The 21,930-nt window shown below is 42.3% G+C and overlaps 1 protein-coding gene across 1 annotated transcript; it reads left to right on the top strand.

Moving 5' to 3' along the window:
- The first annotated feature begins 990 nt into the window (after positions 1-990).
- Positions 991-19,591, top strand: WDR4 (WDR4 tRNA N7-guanosine methyltransferase non-catalytic subunit). The gene is made up of 11 exons (XM_065861075.2): positions 991-1,142; positions 1,744-1,806; positions 2,477-2,623; positions 4,227-4,383; positions 4,962-5,074; positions 5,433-5,493; positions 6,832-6,930; positions 13,250-13,314; positions 15,385-15,568; positions 16,457-16,526; positions 19,058-19,591. The coding sequence occupies exons 1-11, from the start codon at positions 1,018-1,020 to the stop codon at positions 19,234-19,236; spliced, it is 1,263 nt and encodes a 420-aa protein (XP_065717147.1). The 5' UTR covers positions 991-1,017; the 3' UTR covers positions 19,237-19,591.
- The last annotated feature ends 2,339 nt before the right edge of the window (positions 19,592-21,930 follow it).

Here is a 21,930-nt window from a genome sequence, read left to right as displayed (position 1 = left end):
TAGAATTCTGTGTTCAGTTTTGAGCCCCTCGCTACAGGAAAGACATTGAGGTGCTGGAGAGAGTTCAGAGGAGGCAACAAAGCTGGTGAGGGGTCTGGAGCACAAGTCTGATGAGGAGCAGCTAAAGGAACTGAGGCTATTTTGGCTGGAGAAAAGGAGGCTGAGGGGAGACCTTATTGGTGTCTACAACTACCTGAAAGGAGGTTGTAGCATGGAGGGTGTTGGTCTCTTCTCCCAAGTAGCAAGTGACAGGACAAGAGGAAATGGCCTCAAGTTGTACCAGAGAAGGTTTAGATCAGACCTTACAGAATCACAGAATGTCAGGGATTAGAAGGGACCTTGAAAGATCATCTAGTTCAATCCCCCTGCCGGAGCAGGAGCACCTAGATGAGGTTACACAGGAATGTGTCCAGGTGGGTTTTGAATGTCTCCAGAGAAGGAGACCACAACCTTAATGGGTAGCCTGTTCCAGTGTTCTGGCACCCTCACTGTGAAGAAGTTTCCTCTTCCATTCAAGTGGAACCTCCTGTGTTCCAGTTTGTACCTGTTACCACTTGTCCTATCATTGGTTGTCATCGAGAAGAGCCTGGGTCCATTCTCGTGACACTCACCCTTTACATATTTTTAAACATTAATGAGGTCACCTCTCAGTCTCCTCCAAGCTAAAGAGACCCAGCTCCTTCAGCCTTTCCTCATAAGGGAGTAATTTCTTCATGGAAAGGCTTGTTAGGCACTGGAACAGGCTGCCTAGGGAAGTGGTGGAATCACCATCCCTGGAGGTGTTTAAAAGACACACAGATGAGGTTCTTAGGGACATGGTTTAGTGCCGGTGTTTGTTAACGGTTGGACTTCACGATCTTCAGGATCTCTTCCAACCAAAATAACCCTATGACAGGTCGCCCCCACGGCCTCCCCACACCCACTGCGCAGGCGTGGTACGGGCCCTACGTCATTGTTTCCTGGCGCTGACGTCTATACCCTGCGCCGGCCGTGGCGCGCACGTGGCGCCGTTGACGCATGGAGGGTGGCGGGGGCAGCGGGGGCCGCAGCCCCGGTCCCCGGCCGGCGTTGGCGCTCTGTGGGGCGCTGATGGCTGCCGGCGGCGGCAGCCGGTTCCTGGCGGCGCGGTACAGGGAGCTCGGGTCAGTGCGGGATGGGGCCCGGCTGGCGGGACCGCAGATCCGAGCGGCAGAGGCCGCCCCGCTGCCGGGGGCTGTACCCGGCTGGGAAGTCACCGCAGGTCCCCTGGGCCTCCTGCCGGGCAGCCGGGGGCGGTGGTGGGGGCTTGCGGGAGGCTCTGCCCGTGCCTGCCTTTCGGGTCGGGCTCTGCGAGGCCCAGCGCAGGCCTTCAGGGGCTCCGTGTGTACGTTTTCCCGTTACTGAATGTCACTTTAAAGCTTTTTAGCCTCAACGGTTTTGTGGCACGATTATGCAGCACGAGGTGAACATTGTTGGTATATGAACAGCAGGGTAAATGTTAGTGACAAATATGTTAATTCTGACAGAAGTGAAATATCATGATTACTTTGCCAACAGATTTTTTTTTTTTTTTTTGCATGTGTTCACAGTTCAAAGTTTTAAGCTTCTACCACATCTGTAGCACAGGTGGTTCCTTGAGATAGGGGCCTGTTGCACAAATAACTGCAAAATAATGCTGCGTTACAAAGGAGTTGTCACTCTTCATAGTTAAGCTCATGGCTGTTCTAGTTCCGGGGTTTTAATGTGTTGTTTTTATACTTGCAGTGATGATAGTCTCTTCGTGTACGATTGCATCAATGCGGAAAAGAAGACCTTAGGAAGTAAAGGGTGAGAAAATCTGCTTAGGCAATCTGCTCTTTTCCTAGATGGTGCATCTTCTTCTGAGGTTATGTGGCAGTGAAAATAATAAAAGAAAGTCATGGGATGACTCCTTGATCAAGTGATGGCCACGTTGCTTTTGCTAATCCTGATGTCTTTATATGTAGGTATTCTTTTGTTTCTGTTTCATCCCAGAGGGGAGTCTGTACACCTTTTTCTATTTTAGAAAAACATCTGTAGGATAATAAATTTTTCTGTATGGCTCTTCTCAGTCAAGACATTTATGGAAAAATGTTGCATTTCTTATTAGCCCATCTAAGACAGTTAGGAAAACAAACAAACAAACAAACAAACAAACAAACCAGTTACATAACTTCTACTTCAGGTCCGTTCTGTACGTCATGATATTTCAAAACCCGAAAAAGTCTTTCTCTTAGTTTAAATTTAATCACTGGGTATTGTTTTACCTGTAGCAAATTTAACTATTTTCCTCTAAATTTGTATCAAGATCTCCTAGCACACACCCTAGCTTTTTTTTTTTTTTAAACAGGTTCTGATATATGTGTAGACCTTATATGAGTTTTCTTTTTCTTTGCACTAATGTTCAAGTTGGCTCAACATTTTAAGCGTAAATAACACGTTCAGTGTTGTACTTTGTTGTTCCCCTTCTCTCTATTAGGCAGGATGGAAAACAGACAGATAAAGGAAGTGATGACATCCTAGCTTTTGCCCTCTCTCCATCAGGAGATTATTTTGCCTTGACAGATGACAGCAAACGTCTCATTCTTTTCCGTACGACGCCTTCATGGGAATGTGTTAGCGTCAGGTAAGGAAGCGGGATGGTGCACGTCACTTTGTTCTAGAGTTATGGCTGATTAGAGTTATAAAACAGCAGTACTTGGGATGTTGCTATTTGTTATCACTAAGCTTTTTTTTTTTTTAATTTAACCTTTTATTTGCTCAAACAAACTTAATGTTCAAGGGAATTCAAAGATATTTGTCAATAAATGTTGTGCGGTGTGCCCCACACCAAGAATGGGAATGCAGGTGTTTATATTATTGGCCAAGGAAAGGAATAATCTTATTTCTTATTCCAAAATACAACATTTGCATCTTTAAAAACTAAAACTTTACCCAACTCTTAGTGAACATGTAAGGTTGGGCCTTTAAGAATGATACTGAGCAGTTTAGTGAGTGCACTGTCTATTTCTGTTGATTTGGAGGAGGTGATGTTTTGGCGAGTTTGTGGACTCTCTTAAAACTGTATCTGTAGAGATACTACCAACGGCTTCCCTTGTGTAGTACAGTCCTCTCGAGAAAACAGTCTGTAGCTGTCCACCAGAGGTCCTCCGGTTACAAGTTTTCTGCTGCTGCTTGTGACAATTGTCTATGAAAAAGGGGACCATCAGGGAGTTCCTGAGGAAGTACCTGAGCATGTGACATCTGTGCTTCTCTTGCTCTCTGACAAATGTGAGGCCCTGGTTGCAAAAGGAAAAGGAATCTCTGTCAGCTTGGCTGTGTGTATAGGGTACATGATGGACCTTTGGTGGCTTAACTAATGTTGTAGTGAGTAAGTAATCACCAGCAAAATGAGAAATGGCAGATTCTGCTCATTCTGCATTCCGTCTTCCCTGCTGCCCTGCCCTGTATGTCTTGCCCCTAATATGGGATTGGGTAATTGTTTGATATTTCAATTTTCTGCTAAAAGATCAACTAGGACCACAGCTGTTTTTTGGGGGGAGCATCACTGCCTCCTATTATGAAACTTGGAATACAGGCAGAAAGGTCTCTGCATGAAGAAAAGAATGCCAAAGTTGAGCTATATATCTTGCATTGGTGTTTTGTGGCAAACTGTAGAAAAGGTTTCGCTTGGTGCTGGATTTTGTAGACGGCTCTTTTCAGACAAGGGAAACTTTTGAATCTTTGTATTTAAGATCAAAAACAGTACAATGAACTTGAAGCAAGACTCTTGTGTTGGCAAGGTAACCTGTTCTGAAACTGTGCTGCCTGAGCCTTCATTGTGTTTGTAGGCATTCTTGTCCTATATGTTTTCCCATTGTTATGGTGTTCCCTTAAACAGTCACTAAAACATCTTGGAATTTCTGTCTTCTTACTTGAAGTACAATATATTGTTCTTACCTAGTCAAGATGCTCAGTTGAGGATGTACCTAAGCAAAATGCAGCCTTAAAGGTCTCTCCTTTTTTTTTCTCCCAGCCCTCAGGTGTTTGTTATTACATAGTTCAGTCATTGAATAGGACTCAAAAGTGCTATTTCAGCCTCATACCTTCCCTTAACATTATTCTCATTGCTGCCATTTCAGGAATGTTGCATCTGAGAGCTTTTCTCTTCATTGGTTTAACTGGGTCTGAATCCAGACTTAGTGAAGCTGCCATCCAGACCTGTTGAGACTATGCCATTTTTCTTTCAGGTCTGTGAACAGGAGATGTACTTCCCTGATTATTACAGCTGCAGATGATAAGATTCTGGTTGCAGACAAGTCTGGTGATCTCTATTCTTACTCAATAACAGAACCCCAAGCAGATGGAAAACTTGAGCTGGGTCACTTGTCTCTGCTCTTGGATGTGGTAAGTTAGTGTGCAAACCTACGTTCCTGCTTGTGTTTGAGTCTTGCGTTTGAGTCTTGGCGTTGTTGCTCTTGTCACCGATTTGGGAGGTCTTTTTTAATATAAATGGAGTACATGGTCTTAAATTCTTCTTATTGGGTTTGTGTCCGTGGAGCAAGCTTACCACAGGATTATCTATTCTGGGAGTGTGTGTGTTCAAGAAGTCTTAATGTTACAGTCACAGAAGACTTGGTGATAGAATGTATATGGGAATTCATCCAGTCTGTCATGTCAGTTGAGCTCTTCAATGTGATAAGTTTCTTTCTTTGTAAGATGTAGTCAGACTTCTGCCTGTACTGTTGAAGCTCAGCGGCTTTCACTGAACTCAGTAGTCAGTGTTGCTTGTCTTAGCGAGAAAGTTGCTGTCATAAAGACTTACGCTTCCATTGTTGGTGGAAAAGTGTGGTTTAATGATTGTACCTGCCATTCAGAGTCAGGAGAAAAAGTTTACTGCTTATCTTATTTTCCTCTGGTTAGGGAGAATTGCATAAAAACAAGCATTAAACTACTGGGCATTAAAACACTCCCTTTACCAACAGGCACTGAGTCCTGATGACCAGTATATCCTAACTGCAGACAGAGATGAGAAGATCAGAGTCAGCTTGGCAAAGGCTCCTTATTGTATTGTATCCTACTGTCTGGGACACGAAGAGTAAGTTTGTTGTGTGCACAAGTTACCGTGTGCAGTTCTTCACTGTGCCTCATTGGATAAATTATTATCTCCTCAAATCACGTTAAACAACAGCTAGGTCTGTGTTAGAATCGTAGAATAGTTCGGTTTGGAAGGGACATCTCATCTAGGAAGGGAAAGCTCATCTAGTCCAACCCCTCTGCAATAAGCAGGGACATGTTCAACTAGATCAGGTTGCTCAGAGCCTTGTAATTAGCTTGATGTGGAGAATCTCTTTGTTTATTATAAGGTTCTATTTGAAATTGGTGTTTTCTATTTGTCTGTTGAAAGACCAGAGTGTCATGCAAGAGACTTCAACTTTTCACTACTTTCCCTTTAGGTTTGTGAGTAAAATACTTGTAATACCCAACTATCCTGATCTGCTCTTGTCAGCTTCTGGGGTAGGTATTGAAATTTCTTAAAAAAGATATGTATTTTTTTCTTGAAAATTCAGGATTTTAAACCATTTTTTTTCATGCGTTTCCCCTAAATTCCTTGGGATACTTCAAAAAAACTCTCATGGTTTTCAACGTACCTCCTCTCTCTCTTCTTCCCCCCCTTTCTCAACTTTCTGTTCAGTGTTAAGCCCTTCTATTGCTAGATAGTACAAGCCATTTACTGTGTCTATAGCAAGACTAGCTTCTTATTAAGATCTTTGGAATGGAGAAATTGCAAAGACCTTGGGTGTTCTTCATCATTAACTCTTGCTTTGGAACACAGACAAACTTTAATCATTGGACTACTTAAACAACTTTGAAGCAAATGGATATTACGTCAGCCTGCCATAATAATGAGTGTCTTGAGAATTAACAGCCTTAGGTTCATGTATTTTTTTTTTTTTAGAGCTTTTAAGATGAGAAAACTGATCCTTATTCGCCTTCCCACTTGCTTTCGCCTGTGAGACTGGTTCTGAATTACATCCTTGTCTCTATATCCTCATAATACATCCAGTGCATGTTTTATAGAGATTGCAATGCAGTGCTGCTCAGTGCTTGGATGAGGACTGAAGGAGTGTTCCCTCCTTTCCCTCCCCCCAGCCTTTTTCTTAAATTAATGGGATTCTACCAGACCTGTACAGAGTGAGTAGATGGAGTCAGCCTAAAGAAAGGAAACTATATTCTTTGTTTCCCAGACTGCCAAAGCCGCATAGGAAACAGATAATGTTTTCTGCAAAGATGTGAAAATTGTAGTAATTCTTAACATTTGGTTTCAGCTGATGCTCTTGCTTCCCCAAGGCTCTTGTCTCTTGTTCCTCTTATTCTTTAAGCGACTCTAGCATTAGTGCTGTGTGTGGCTGTATTTAATTCTTAGCAAATGCTCTTTGATGACTCTGTTTTTCCAGAGAGGTATTTAGCTTCTCTCTGGGAGGTTACTAAATCAAATGACAGTTTGGGTGATAACAAGAGTGGGGGTGGAGAAGGGCAACCTGAAAGAATTGCCATTAAAACGCTGAGCACATGGATTACTGGGCTGTTTGAGACAGGCTTGAAATGCACTTCTCCAACTACCCAATTTCCACTTCAAAAGGAGAATTAAAATTAGCGTGATTTAATAATTTAGGATGGAGGGGGAAAATACGTTAATGCTTTATCTGCAATGTGAGGTCTCAACTAAGTGACTCTTTAGCAACTTCTATGAGAAGCTCCTCAGGGAAATTTGATTTAGCTGAAGGCCATGAGTCGTCTCTCTGCCTGAGGTGCTGTTAATAATAGTACTTGTGTCTGTTTCCATCTGTCCAGGACTCGACTCTGAGACTTTGGGAGTACAAAAGCGGAGAAGAAGTGCACTGCTGTCATCTGAGTAGTATCTGTGGGCCAGAGACTACCAAAACTGACCAGGTACATCAATATGTGTTAGTGCTTTTGCTATCCTTCTGACCCCTGTGACTCCAAGACATGTTTGTTGCATTTTGTTAGGGGTGCTTCCCTTATCTCAGCGGGTTTGGAAGTTATGTGAGACCTGGAAACTGTTACAATACCTTGGGATCTTGGGAAGGGAAGAAAGTCTGTGGAATCCATTCCGTTGTCTTGTGTGCACTTCTAGAAAGTGCCAAACAGTGACCAAAAGAAGCTCTTTGTGATTCTTTCCAAATAGAAGTTCGACATGCTGGACAAAGCCTTCACTTGACTTTTTTCCAAAAACACAGGTGGCTTTGTCTCTTAGCCGGAAACTGTCTTGTAACAGTGGAAAGATCTAAAAAATTACCCACTTTTAAAAATACTTAAAATTTCAAGTGTTAAAGTTGCAATTCATCTGAGCAAAAAGAAGCTTTGTAACATGCAGGTGATCTCCCGTGCCTCAGACTGTAGCCATGAGCACCGTAATGTGGTGAGAAGAGGGCACCACAAGGTTGATTCTCTGTTCCTCGGGGTTAATGCTGCGCTGCTGCTTGTGCTTTCTAACATCTTAATCTTCTCCAGTATTAGGAGATTCTTGGTATGAATTGGTCCTGTGAGGGAGCTTGGAGACAGGCTCCTGTGCCCAACCCTAGCCCTGCAGGGTGGGTGACAAGCTGAGCAGCCACAGGGCACTTAGGCTTTTACAGTAGCTAAGTGAGCTGTCTGCATCTTCTGGTGTTTCTTTCTGGTGATGCCATCTCTTGTCTTGCAGATCCTGACAGCTTTTCATTTCATGAAGTGTGAGATGAGAAGAGCAGGATAACTTTCTCCTCTTCATTGCCATCAGTGTTCTGTTTTGGCTGTAGCAGCTCAGGTAGCATAGGAAAACCACAAAGCGTTCCTGCACAATCTGAATTTCAGGTTATTGAGTTTACCCTGTTGCCCCTCTGGAAGTTTCAGGTTCACTGTGCTAATTTCTGTGACCTTGAATTCTAGAATGATTTATCTTTGCAAGTGAAGCTTTCCCAACAAGTTCCCAAAGGACCCCAGGTGTATTCTTGCTGCCTTTCCCTTCCCAGCAGAGCTGAGGTTAAGACTTGTTATTAGATAAGTCTCCATTCAGTTTTGTTTCCTGGAGTGTGAGGTTGAGACAGTTTGATGTGCAACTTTGCAGTCTAAAGCTTTTGTCTTTGCTGCTTCGGTGTTTTGTGGAAAACGTCATATTAAAGCTATTTCTTTACATTTGTCAATGTCACAAGGGTGTTCTGATCTTTTCCAAGGTGTGTCCATGTGCAGGCACCAAGTGGCTTTTCAGGCTCTTGTTATGTTCCAATATGCCAGTGTGTCACAATCTTATCTAAAGAGCACTTCACAAATGACTAGGATGCTAGTGTTCCAGTATTTAAAGGGTGACTACAAAGAAAATTCCCCTTTTACAAGGAGTCACATGGAAAATATGAGGGCTAATGGGTACAAGTTGTTCCTGGGGAAATTCCAGTTGGACACAAGAGGGAAATTTTCGATGATGAAAACAATCAGCCATCGGAATAATCTGCCCAGGGAAGTTGTGGATTCCCCAACATTGGACACTTTTAAGTTTCAGCTGGACAGCATGCTGGACCATCTTGTCTAGACCGTGCTTTTGCCAAGAAAGGTTGGACCAAATGATCCCTGTGGTCCCTTCCAAACTGGTGTTCTGTAGTTCTATGATCTGTAACCAATCACCTGCAACAGTACTGCCCTGGGGAGTCAAAACACTGGGCTTGTTCCTTTGGGTTGTTCTGAAGCTGGACAGTGTCCAAAATTAAGATGTAGGAGTCCTGTGTGAAAACTGGTTACCCTAGGAGCTCTCCTTAACTTGAAGCCTGTACATCACTGGTGTCTTATGTACATGTTTGGGGTGCTACCGTGATTTGGGATGCTGATCTGATGTGAGCAGTGGTTCTGGTGGTACTTGATCTCTGGTTTTGTTCTTCTTGTCACGTGAATTGGCATATGACCTATTAGCAGTGAAACAGCACTCATTCTTGTTCCTGCTGTGCAGATTAGCAAGCTTCTAATCTGTTGGGTCATTAGGGAGTTGTCCATTTTACCACCCACCATGCTGAGTGTGTTTTTTGTGTGAATATATAAAAACTTGTCTCTCTCTGAAGACCACAGCTGTCTCCCAGTTGTTAGATGACTGGGAAGCCTGTAACCGTGCACAGCTCTTGAGGCAAATCCACTGCGGAATTTTTATTCAGGCTGAAATTGAATTGAAAAGTTCTGTCTTTCCTCCATTGTGTTTTGTTGTGGTTTTGGTTGGTTGAAGTGTGGTGTGCAGTCAGGAGCCATTCCTGGGGATCTCTGAGATTCTTTGCTGTCTGTGTAGGCCTGGCCTGATCTTGTTAGTGAGATTCCCAGTTACTGAACTGGAGCACAATCCATGGAAGGACCAAGCTCCTAGGGACAGACGTGACAACTCAAGGTTTTTTTCTGTACAGAAGACATCAGCAAGTTGTTCTTTGTGTTGGAGAATAACATGCAGCTTTCTGTCTGTACATAAGCGCAGGAAGGCAACCACTTGCATCAGAGCATTCAAGGCTGAGATACTGGACATCTTGGTTTTGTCCTAGAGTTCCTGTTAGCAGGAATTCAGGGTAGTATCTGTACTGGCAATTTAACCTACTTCTGAACTTTTACGTATACTTTAAAAAACACCTGTGCCAGAGACTTCTCATACACGTTCAGAAGGTATCTGGTTCATTTCAGCTTGAGTTTAGTGCTCAAAATCTTTGCAGTAGCTATTACTGTTTTTTTGGTTGTGGTTTGTTTTTTGTTTTGTTTTCTTTTTCCACAAGTAAAAAACCAGATGTATCATATTAGGTGACAAGCCCATCTAGTTGGTATCCTCTTATAGTCTGGATGCAGCAGGATTTGAGTGAGGAAGGGAGAATTAAGATTGAGGCAAACCGACAGAATTACTTGAGCAGATATAGCCTCTGGAAATGAGTGGCTCTGGGTGTTTCACAGTGAAACTGTTTTATTTTTGTGTTCAAAAGTAGCAAATGAGAGTGTTTTGTGGAAACAACATAGTTTGAAAGCCATCGAATCCATGTCTGCAGTAGTGTTGCAAGGTGTTTCTTTTGGAGGGATGAATGGTTTTATTTTAAAATACTTCGCCTTCTGGCTTTATTGGATCATTAAGGACTAGTAAGCAACCAGCTGTGAAGTGGGGAATCTTATTAATTTTAAAAATGCTACTTGTTGCTCAGACTGGCTTAGCATTTAGTAAGATAGCTTGAGTGTAAATTAACAGTGCTTGATTCCACACTGAATCCTAACTCTACTGCTTACAAACAAGTTTATTAAAAAATAATCTTAAACTATATAATAAACTTTGGATGTAGCACTGGATAAACTAATACATGTTAGAGGAAAAAAACTTGTTGCTTCAAGCAGGAACTTCTGTCCACTGCCATGTGTTTCTCCTAATGGTGATCTTGGAAGCCTCAGGCTGGCCTGTTCCTTGAATCTGTGCAATTCTGCTTACTGCCCACTCTTACAGGCATTTTAAAATCTGTCTTCAGTGACACTAAATTTGCATGATGCTTGAGGGGCACAGAAGACTTGGTTTCTTCCGGAGCTTGTACGTACTTGAACAGTGATCAGGCAGTGTCCCAGTGATTGCAGACAGATAAATGACAGAATTAAGCCTTAATGCAGTGCATTGCCACCTTTGTGCTGTATTGCTACACTGCTGTCAATATGTACCTTTTTCAGAACGATTACTGTCTTGAGGGCCAGCAGGACCAAAGGGGAAAGGAGACTTGTGTTTTGCTGGCATCGTAGTGCTAGAAATGCCTGAGATGGTGTCTGGTGGTAATATTTAGTCGTGCTGTGTATCCAGTTGTATCAAAGATCATCTTCACAATCTAGTGTGATATTTATAGTCTGAATTTAAGAGAACAGTCTCTTGAGTCAGTGCTTTGTAGGTTGTAACTAGCACACTGTCTGCAAGTGACTCTGGCAACCAGAGATCAGGTGGGGATATAAGTGCTTTTCCGTTCGTGTTCTATTTCTTTTTTACCATTGATAACCACTGTGAATGCGCTGAAGCTTGAAATGCAACTTGAAGCACAATGATAATGGAATCATAGTAATGGTGGGTCATGTGCACACATAAATGTGGCCTTATTTTGCTTGGCAGATGATGAATATGTGTCTGTCTGGGGAATGTAGGAGTGTTTCTGAGCAATGTAGGATTGGTTTCAGCTGTTTGGTTGCAGATCCTCAGCTCGTTTTCCCACCAGAATGGGAGTAATTCTCTAATTTTCTAGTGCTATACAAATATTTTTCCTGCTTTGGAGCTTTCACCTAATCTGATCCTCTTGACAGAAGAAGCTTGTTTAAAGTCCAGAACATAAATTGCACAACTCTACCCTGGTGCTCCAGTACATTAATTTTTTATAGGGTCACGTCTTCTCACAGATGACATAAAAAGTTAATTTTAAGGCGTTGGCAGGCAGATAACAGTGTCATATAAATGCTGAATAAGTTCAGAGAGTATCAAGTGAACATCTGTTTATTACAGACTGCTCTTGTAGCTCTTTAAGTTAACTGATTTCATAGCCTTGTCCTTGAACAAGATACTACTCTGGGGCTTGCACTCACCTGGCTTGCATTCACAGAGAAGCTTTCTGATTCAGCACACTCATATTACTTGGTATTTGGAACTGTAAGCTTTTTTTATGTCCGTGTTAAACAGCAGTCCTGGGTCCCGATGCTAAATGTGGAGTAACAACTTAGTATTTCTGCAGAGTAGCAACATTAGTCCCATCTGCTCCCAAGAGCTCTGAAATATATCATCTTTTTGCTAATGTTTTCTATAAAGTGCTCCTCTTCTGTCCAAACAGGCAATTCAGTATGTAAGTGAAAGGTATGTGCATGCCGTTGTTCTTGCTTCCCCCCCCATGAGACTGCATCACACGATGGATTTTTTTTTCTCATGTGCTGGAGATGCACTGTGTAACCCTGGTTTTCAGCTATATTTATACCATTAATTAACTTTCTCGCAGTTGGTTTATCTTTTAGTAGTTGTATCATGTACTGTTGGCAAAATAGCTTCTGGTGTTAAACTTGCTGGCTTGATTGTTTGGAAGCTGTACAGCTTGTTTTGCTTTCCTACATTGATTACAAAATTCCAAAACAAGCACCCTGACAACATCAGCTGGTAGCTCAAAGGGTAAAAATCTTGTGGTTACTCCCAAATTCAGCTTAACCTGGGGAACCAAAGTTTCTGTCTAGTGACCAGTGTCGTGTTAGGGAAAGAGTTGAAGGCTGGAAAGGAGATAAAAGGAAAGAGGACTTCAGGATGCATCCGAATTCGGCTAGCAGAGTGTCAAGAAGATGTATTTTTCCTTCCCTATAGGGAATAACTCACTGCTTCTCTGTTAGGAAGGTTTTATTAATCAGAAGTGCTGGTGTTATCGCTACTTATAAAATATACTTGAGAACCAGGCTTTTGCCTTTGCAGTTTTGTCTTTCGCATTATATAACAGATACTTTTGAAAAAGTGCTCTGGGGCATCTTCTTGCGGTTTCTCTGCTCCTCCCAAGTTCTTACTTCCCACTCAAGGAGCCTCAAATCAGTTGTTGCATATTTCAAGTAGTGTGGTTTGTGCAGCAAAGGCATTTCTCCGATTCTCTTCCAGATAAAACTATATATCTTCTAAATTAGGAGTGTGGTGTGGGGTGTTTTTGCTTTGTTTTTAATGAGGAAAATGGCCTCAGGCAGTCTTGCTGTGTTCTTCAGAACACATTTTCTGTTAAGCTATATGACTTCACTCAGACACAGATTGAAAATAGACAATACAGCAAGGATGTTAGCTATGCTTCGCTATCTGCTTTTTTTTTTGTTCTTTTAACACACATAGCAGCTAATGACTTGTGTTTATAATCTCTAAGGTGCTAGTGCGATATCCTGGCAGAGCAGGCTTAATGTTGATATGTTTGCCATTAACATTGCAGGAGAGAATGTTTGAAGGTGGTGTACTTTTCCTTCACCTGTTATCAGCTTGTCTATTAAGAATAGTTCACTGAAACCTTTTCATTTGATCTCTGGATGACTGTGACTGGAGAAGTGTGGAAAACTTCATAAAATAGCAAACACTGATACAAAAATGTACTCGACTGCAGTTTAAAGGTAGCTATGTTGCTTAACTTGCTGTAAATTAAGACATCTGCTAAATTTTAAAGGCTAGGACATGAAGTGGAATGTGAATTTTCTGCCCATAAATGGTCTTAACTTACAAGGATGTTTCTTTTTCTTTTCCTAATAGAAATACCCTGTGTCAAGAATAACGTACTGCTGTCAAGGTGGTTATGTTGCCATTCTATGTGATTGGTAAGAATCAATGGAATAATGACTAAAATCATCACAGTTCCTGCAAAGGCAATAGCAGCTTTACCTGTTGGCTGACCTAACAGTCCTCAAGCCTGCAGTACTTGATTCTGCCCCTCTGCTCTGCTCTGATGAGACCCCACCTGGTGTCCTGTGTCCAGCTCTGGAGCCCTCGGTACAGAAAGACATAGACTTGTTGGAGAGCAGCCAGAGGAGGCCACCAAGATGATCAGAGGGCTGGAACAGCTCTGCTGTGAGGACAGGCTGAGAGAGTTGGGGTTGTTCAGCCTGGAGAAGAGAAGGCTCCAGGGAGACCTTATTGTGGCCTTTCAGCACTTAAAAGGGGCCTATGAGACTGATAGGGCAGACTTTTTAGCAGGGCCTGTTATGAGAAGACAAGGGGTAATGGTTTTAAACTAAAGGAGGGGAGATTCAGGCCAGACATGAGGAAGAAATGTTTTACAATGCGGGTTGTGAAACACTGGAGCAGTTTGCCTGGAGAGGTGGTAGATGCCCCATCCCTGGAGACATCCCAGGCCAGGCTGGACGGGGCTCTGAGCAACCTGATCTAGTTGAAGATGTCCCTGCTCATGGCAGGGGGTTGGACTAGATGACCTTTGAAGGTGCCTTCCAACCCAAACTATTCTACAATTCTGCTTGGTGGGGTGGATCTCCGAGCATCCCAGGCATTCCTGTGGCCTCACAGGGAGACTTTGAGTTTTTGTTGTACTTGGTCTGAGTGCAGAGGTGAGTGCAAGGGTTACCTGGCTTAGTGAAATTTTGCAGTCTTTGTGATGCCTCTCCCTCATGGGAGGAAATGTGAGGCTAGGGTGCATGAGAGCCCTGCACAGTGCTCAGGATGTTTCCCTAAATTGCTGTGCCTGACACGTGTGTTTTGGACCCCATTTTGTTCAGGGTGCAGTGGCGATTTAGCAGCCAAACTTCTGTTACCGTATTCTGCTCCCATAAATGGGTTCTGTTTAAAACTGCTGAGAGGCTACATTGTCTTTTGGATTCAAATATATGTGTTTGCCTAAGGAGAGGGTGCCTGGGAGCTGAAGGGCCTCAGCACTGAGGAACCTTACAAGTCCAACTGGTGGGGAAATGTCTTGCAGGGATGGACAAAGCCCTTTTTCCCTCTCTTTCCATAGCGTCTTAAGCCTGCCAGAGGAGCTGTTCTTCCTGACAAGAGCTTGCCAACAGGAAAGGGAGAGGTTGCCAGAGCTGCCTATACAGTGAAATTGTTTATCTGTCCACTCAGTGGACTTGCCCTTCACCAGGCTGAGGAGCCTTAACTGCTCCCCATCACACCTTTTGCGTGGATATCCACACTGGTCCTGGAAGAAGCCATGTCAGTTGAGGGCTGTGCCAGTGTCGCTTAGCCCAGGGGCTGCACTGTGTTCCATATCAGGCTTTTATTTCCCACTTCACAGCCCAGTTTTTCTGAACAGGGCCATCATGTAGAGCTGGTAGGCTGCTCGGGAGGGAGCCAGGATGTCTTGCCTGGCACACTGGGGACCTGTCTGAGGGAGGTTAGGAAGCTCTGCATGTAGAGGCTGTGGCCATTAGAGGAGTGAGTGCTGAGGGAGAGAGGTTGAGCTGAGTGCAGTGCCGGAGTCCTGTTCTTCAGTTGTTTCAAGGTTTCCTGTGCTTCTCATTCCCTCCTCCCTTCCCTGGCATGTGATTCCTGTTTTATTTTGACTGGTGCTCAGCTATTTATTCCTTCAAGTGAAGCCCTGTAGGCCAGTGTGCCATGATGCAATGCTCCTGATATAAATCCTTAGTAATCTTTATGAAATTCCCTTTATTACCTTTTCTTTTAAAGAGAAGACGACACTGACTGCTTTTACTTTCATATAACACTTGAAAAGCAATTTGATGTATTAGGTATTTGCAGCTTCTGTCTCAGATCATGTAAGCAAACCACTTGAAGTGCTAGAATATTTTTTGCAATTCCTAATGACTTTGCTTTGGCTCTTTTTGGAACTAGAGTGGGTGGTTGTAGTTCACTGTACAAGTGATGGCTGTAGGTGGATTTGGTAATAATGGTAATTAAGTTTTTCCTCTCAAAAGTATTTCCACAGTCTACATCTTTCAGCTTGATGCCATTGGCCAGCAGCTAGTTTACAGACAGCAAATCTCTTCAAAACACAAAGTTTGGGACATTGCATTTGAGGAAACGGGAGATCTATGGATTTTGCAGGAAGAGAAGGAAGCTCCTCTTCTATTGTACAGACCATGTGATGAACAGTGGAAGGTAGATACTTTTGTTGTGTTAACAGGATGAATGTTTCGTGTTGTCTTGAGGCTATAACAAAAATGGAGTAAACTACGTTCCATGAAAGCGAAATGGCATACTTCTCTATGTCTTGAGAAAAAGTCACCGATACACATCTCATTCTACTTCTCACCTGCATATCAATGCAAAGCTGCTGAGAGCTTGTTGTGAATATCAATTTCTTCTCTGGTAAAGCTAACATCTGGCATAGCAGGATGAAGCAGAGCGGTTGTCAGCTGTTATGCTCAGTACTTTTTAAACCGTTGCCCGTGCTTTCTGTGTGCTACACTTGATTGTTTTAAAAACCCACAAAACAACAAAATCCCTTTGTGGTTTGCTCAGGAACGCTTTCTACACAGCCTTCCCTGTGCATGCCTCTGAGGGATCCTTTGGGGGACAAGGCATTCTGGGAGCATTAAGGGGATTTTTTTTTTTCACTGTAAACAGGGAGTTAAGTTTGAGGGATGTGCTATCAAGTTCTCTGTAATAGCCTATTAAACAACTGGATATCCACTTGTTATCCTTGTAAATATCCAGCTAATTATGGTATAGTTGTGAAATGGTTTTAAGTGAAATTTCTAAGGATGTTCTTTGACCCTTCAGTGTTCCTTTTAATATTTCTTTTCCTCACATATTAATAAGTGGGAATCCATTTTCTATTCCTTGAAGCTGCAAGGCTTCCCCAGCAGAACATACAATCTCAGGCCAGGTTTCTGTAGCTACCCTGGAAAAAAGGAGCCTAAGAGAGATCATGGAGGGCTTACACTTTCACTGTAGTTGTCTGAGAGCTGCTGCATTTTTCAGTGTGCTGTGAAACACGAGCTTGTTTATTCCCAAAATATCATGCAGTGTTCCTTGTTTTCCCAGGAAGTAACTGACGACAAAGGATTACAGAAGATGTCAAAATATCTTCAAGACAACTGGACAGTGTTTGAAGGTGAGAAATTTGGCCGAAAGGCCCAGAAAATGCTGTTTTTACAGCTAAAGCATAAGATTTAGGAGGACAATTAGAGTTCAGGTCAGTTTAGCTGGCTGTTGAAGTCACTTAATCTTTCTGTTTTCTCAGTTTCATCAATGCATCTGGTATGGAAGTTAATGTAGATCATGAAGTGTGTTTAGGTTACTGTTATCACAAAATGATGTAGGTAATTAAATCTGAATTTACAGCATTATAACTGATTTACATAGACACCTTATCAGAGGGATATAGATATATCACCCTATGACAGAGCTGCTGGAGCCTGTCTTGCTGCTGTGATATCGAACAGTGGTGTTTGTCATCGTGTCCCTTACCTGGGTGTGACACTTTATCAAAAGTACAGTGAAGATAGTAGGTATAGAATAGCCATGGGAGGAGCAGCTTTGCTGTAAAGATGGGCCATGCGGGTCCACCTTGGCAAGGCAGATGATGTGGAGCTCGCTGTGGCTGGAGGGTGTGACTCTGGATGGTATCACAGATGAAATTGATTGGTGTCAGCGTTGGTTCATTTTGTTCTTGATTTGTGATCTACCCCCAGTCTCTGGCAGAAAAAGCATACATGGTTTACTAGTTCAGAAGCACCCCATGTTTCCAGGATATTTTGTATTTAAACATCACCCAAATTCATTTAGAAGCTGAAGTTGCAGCAGTGGTGGTTGCAGGGTAGAGAAGGGTTGTGGCATGTGCTAGTGGATGTTTCATGCATTGAGAGTTAATTAATTGAAATTTCTTTCCTGTACATTGCTGGGAGACTGCAAACTTTACCTAAAAAAGCTGTTGCAGTCCCCACCAGCCTTTTGGTCAGTTCTTGGTGATCATAATGTTAAAGATGGAAGAATTGCAGGAATGTGCAGTCTAATGTAAAGTCTCCTCAATATCTACTGTTGGGTGGTTTTGGTGTAGCTGTCATTAAGTTGGTTGTTGTTGTTGTCATTAAGTTAGTTGCTAAGTTATCATTAAGTTGGCACAGTCTTTGAAGTCTAAAAGGAAGGCAGGTACTCTCTTGGAAAAGAGAGTGTTTGCATATAGATTTTGCAAACTTGATAGTTACAGCCTGGCAGATAATTAGAAATGTGAGGTCTGAGTGAAAATGAGCAACAAAGAAGTAAAAAGAGCAGGCAGGGGAAGAGGTTCTGAGCATAATTAGCCAGCGTAGCAAATTACTGTGATACATGGTAGCCGGCTGCATCTGCAGCTGGGAAAGGAGGATTGCTCGGATGACAGGGTCTATTATTGTTAATTAGTAAGGGGAGGCTCACTTGATGAGCACTTATTCCAGTGTATCATTAGTGCTTGAAAAGATAGTTACTTCTTTTTAAAAAGGTAATCGTTATATTGTTTAAACCCAGTCTTAATGCCTGCTTATTGTCCTTTTACAAACTTCTTTCTACTGATTGCTGATTCTGTAGGATTTAAGATGCGAAGGTCAACCTTGAAGTACGTGTTGGAACAGTTATATATTCTGTTATAATTGATCCCAGCAAAAGACAGAACCAGATTTAGTGCAGACTGATCAAGTGGAGAGTAGCACGAATCCTCAAACTGACAGCACACACTTTTTGCCAGGGCCAAATAAACTGGTTAATTTGTGAATGCAAGGCCCTTGAAGCGTGCTCTTTGCTGAGTACCAGCAAGGGATACTGTATGTACGGTACTGTGGAACAGCACACTGGCTTCAGGACTAAACCCTAGCAAATACCAGATTTCCTTGCATTTGCCCTTTGAGATCAAGAATTTTTGCAAGTGGTAAAAAGTAGGAATACAAAGAGAACTAGAGGTAACTGGCTTGTCAAGTACCACTCTCAACAATTTTTAGAAATGTGGACCTGGCCAGCTAGTCTCGTTCTGTATTCTTTACAGAAACCATCTGATTGGGTTTTTTTGGATAGTAGTTTGTTTCCTGTTGAACTTGTCTGTGCTTACAGTCTTGGAGATGGTGTGATGAATATTATGCTGAATTCACAGAAGGTGTAACAGAACTATCAGGGGAAATATTTAGAAATGTGTATGCGCTGTAGGACATCACTGTTTGAAATCTACTTCTTTGTGCTCCTTTTAAGTTAATACTCTCGGACACAAGTCAGCTAAGAATGGTTAGGTAGCATACACCCCTTGCAGTGCTTAGGTCTTGGGGAACAGCCCCAATGGCATGTCTAACAAGTAAGGGGCAACAGCAGTTATGTTAAAAAGAGAAGCCTTGAAATCTGCAACTGTCCAACATGTAAAGAGAACTGTGTGCTTTCTTTGATTCAATGTCAGGTGCGAATTTTTTAGCCTAAAAATGGAGGCTATGCTTGGCTGTGTGAATGCAGGACAGAGGCTTATGAACACAAATCAGGCTTACACAATGCAAATGCTGATATTTAATAAAGTGGGTAGGACCACAGTAAATGAGTTGAAATGCCCCTATTTAGAATTACAGTACAGGAAGTAACTGGTGAGACCTCTGAGGGAATTAAATCTTGTGTTAATGCTTTGCCCAATTGCAGGTTTTGTTGGCAAAGAGAGCCACTATGGCAGTCTCTACAAGGCTTCATTTGATAACGCAGCCACCTACCTAGAGAAGCAAGAGGAAAGGTTACAACAGCAGAAAAAGAAAAGGAAGGAACTTCAGCGTGGTTCGAATGGACAAACAAAAAAGATGAAGAGTGAAGAACCATCGCTATGACCCTATTGTTAGCTTGTAACTTCTGCCTTGCTGAAAGGAACTGATCCAACTGCGGACTGGTTTTAAATGTAAAATAAACTATGGAAAAAGAGTGGTTTAAACTTTTATTCACATTCAACTTTTTGGGTAGCCTGATATGGACAGTATCCGGCTTGCAGCAGATAATGTATTTACAATATACCGAAGCTTCTAGCAGCATACAACTGTTAGCAGTTCAGTCCTAGTAATCTCTAATGCATGATATATGAATATTGGAGATGGTATTGCCCTTGACACAGGTTTTTCTCTTTTGCCTGCTGTGTTCAGGCTTTCTTCTTCAGGTGGAAGTGTACTGATTAAAGTTGATGTTATTTTTTGTTTGTTTGTTCCTTTTGGTTTGTTTTTAACTCTTCAGGTGACCTGTCAGTTAATGTAACTGAGTACACCTGGCTATGGGAAAGGGAATGTAGCAAAATTCTTGCTGTATATGAAAAGTTTTAGCTGAGACTTCACCATCTCTGTTTTTAGCCTTTACCTTCAGTTCCTATGGTAGGGATCCTGCCTAGCTTCCAGTCCATTGCTTCCTACTTGTGGTATATCTCTATAGGAAGAAGTGCAAAATAGATTTTTATGTACTGGAAAGTAAAAGTAAAATGTGTCAGTCAACTTTGAGTTCTTGGAAGATCCTTCTGTTGCAATACGATCCTAGTGTATCTGTGAGAATGGTTTGAGAGACCTATGAGCAAAACTTGGGGTGCATTGTGCTTATTTCAACAATAATTCTTTCATGTTGCAATTAGCCAAGAAATAGATCTTTTTGAAAAGTTAGCCTTCTGGGATCACTTGTTGCTTCATCATGGGGCAGAAGACATGCATTCATCTACCAGATAGCATTGTGTCTATATGAATTTAATGTATTTCATAAAACCGAGCACAGAAATCTGTACAATCCATTAAAAGTATTCAGAATTAGCCTATGAACCATGAACAGCTCTCTAGATCTCTCTATAAGTGTCCAGATACTCCAAAGAGGACAGCTATAAAACTTTTGCACTCAGGTTTTAGTTACACTAAGGTGTGAGACATTGAGATGTAGCTTGCTTTGAGAATATCAGATATTCAGCAATGAAGCAGAACTCGCTGATTATATCTGCTCAAAATTGCAGTCTTGTCCTTATTGTGTGTCCCAGAGGCCATGAGTCTTGTGCTGTAGGATGTTACATGGATTCACATTCCTTTTGTCTGGAAGTGCCTCCTTAAGGACAGAGCACTGCATGCGTTAGTACAGGGCCAGTCCAGCACCTCCAGGGTCTGATTTCTTTTGCTGATTTTCATAAAGAAACTTCTGCCTTGGCAAAGGTCTCTTTGGACAAAAATCGAGAAGTGTTAAGAGTGGTATTGTCTGTCCTGGTTAAAAGCCTGAGTTCAAGCAGCAACTGCCTTGGCATGAATAAATGTGAAGTAGGTTTCTACTACATGTACAGTTACATGACATAAGAACACAGTGTCACATCCACACATATGATGGTCTCGTGTAGCAATTCAGCTCCCTAGAAGCTAGGATTCTGAAACCCTGTAATTTCAGTCTTCTGAAGAACAGTCACATGTGTGAGATGAAACTGACCGTATCTGGAGCAGTAAATAAGGCAGTACACCACTGGCGATGCACTTTTCTCCTGGTCCTCAAGAAAGGATGAGAAATTGCCATCTGAGGTGCTTGATATTATGGCTCTGAAAGGTGATTTGGAGACAGAGATACCTGCTGTATGATGGTGGCTGTTAAAACTTCGTAGTTCTTCGTCTAACTTATGGGGGGCTATAGGGAAAGTAGTTGGGAAAGCAATTAAGGAAACCCCAGCTGCAGGGTGCAGCTTTGTGATTGTTCAGGTGTGGAGATTGGTCGTGCACAAATTCAGTAGTATGATCTTACCAAAACGAGGGCAATAGTCACACTGCTTGTAAACTGGACAGGACAGGAGGAGAAAGCTCCAACTGGCCTTTTTGCTGGCTGTTGGTGAAGAAATTATTCTTTACTGCAGATATATGTAGCAAACTGCAAAATTTTCAGAATTTAAATCTGTAGCAGGAGTCTGGTTTGGATCATTTCTGCACGTCATGCGGTAATAACTGTTTCTGAAGTGATGGCATGAGCCAAAGGCAGGTCTTTTTTTCATGTCATCAGATGATTATTTCCAATTTTGGTCTTTTTTACACTTCTAAAGGATAAGAGACTACCATGTTGGCAATTCCTATCCCTGAGGGATATTTTTCCCCAGCTGCTTTCCCAGGGCAGGATAGACCTCAGCAGTGATGTTCATTGGCTGTGAGGTGCTCTTGTGATCTTCGCCCTGCCTGCTGTCCTGGATGAAACCCAAAATTTCTTCCAAAGTTTGAACTCATGACAGATCACATTGTGTGGGAGTGACATGAGATGTGATACCTGCCAGGCAATTCAGACCTTTTTGTTCTTTTTTCTGCAAATTTTCGTATTCCATTTCATGTTTCCTTTTCTGCAGGCACTAGTTCCTGAGCTTAAGTTGTGAGGCCATGTGTGTCTGTGGACTTCTTTGAAGGGGCCTGTGAAAGGTGATCAGAGGAAGGAAACTTGCTGGAACATCTAAATCCCCTGTAGTGTGCCTACACCTTGAATGGAAAATGGTTAGACACACACCAATCATTAAAAAGGAGTGAATGCCACTGCTACAAAGAGACAAA

Source organism: Patagioenas fasciata, chromosome 1, assembly GCF_037038585.1.
Source record: "Patagioenas fasciata isolate bPatFas1 chromosome 1, bPatFas1.hap1, whole genome shotgun sequence".
NCBI lineage: Eukaryota > Metazoa > Chordata > Aves > Columbiformes > Columbidae > Patagioenas > Patagioenas fasciata.
The sequence above is the reverse complement of the archived record's forward strand: the minus strand, read 5'-3'. Positions and strand labels throughout refer to the sequence as shown.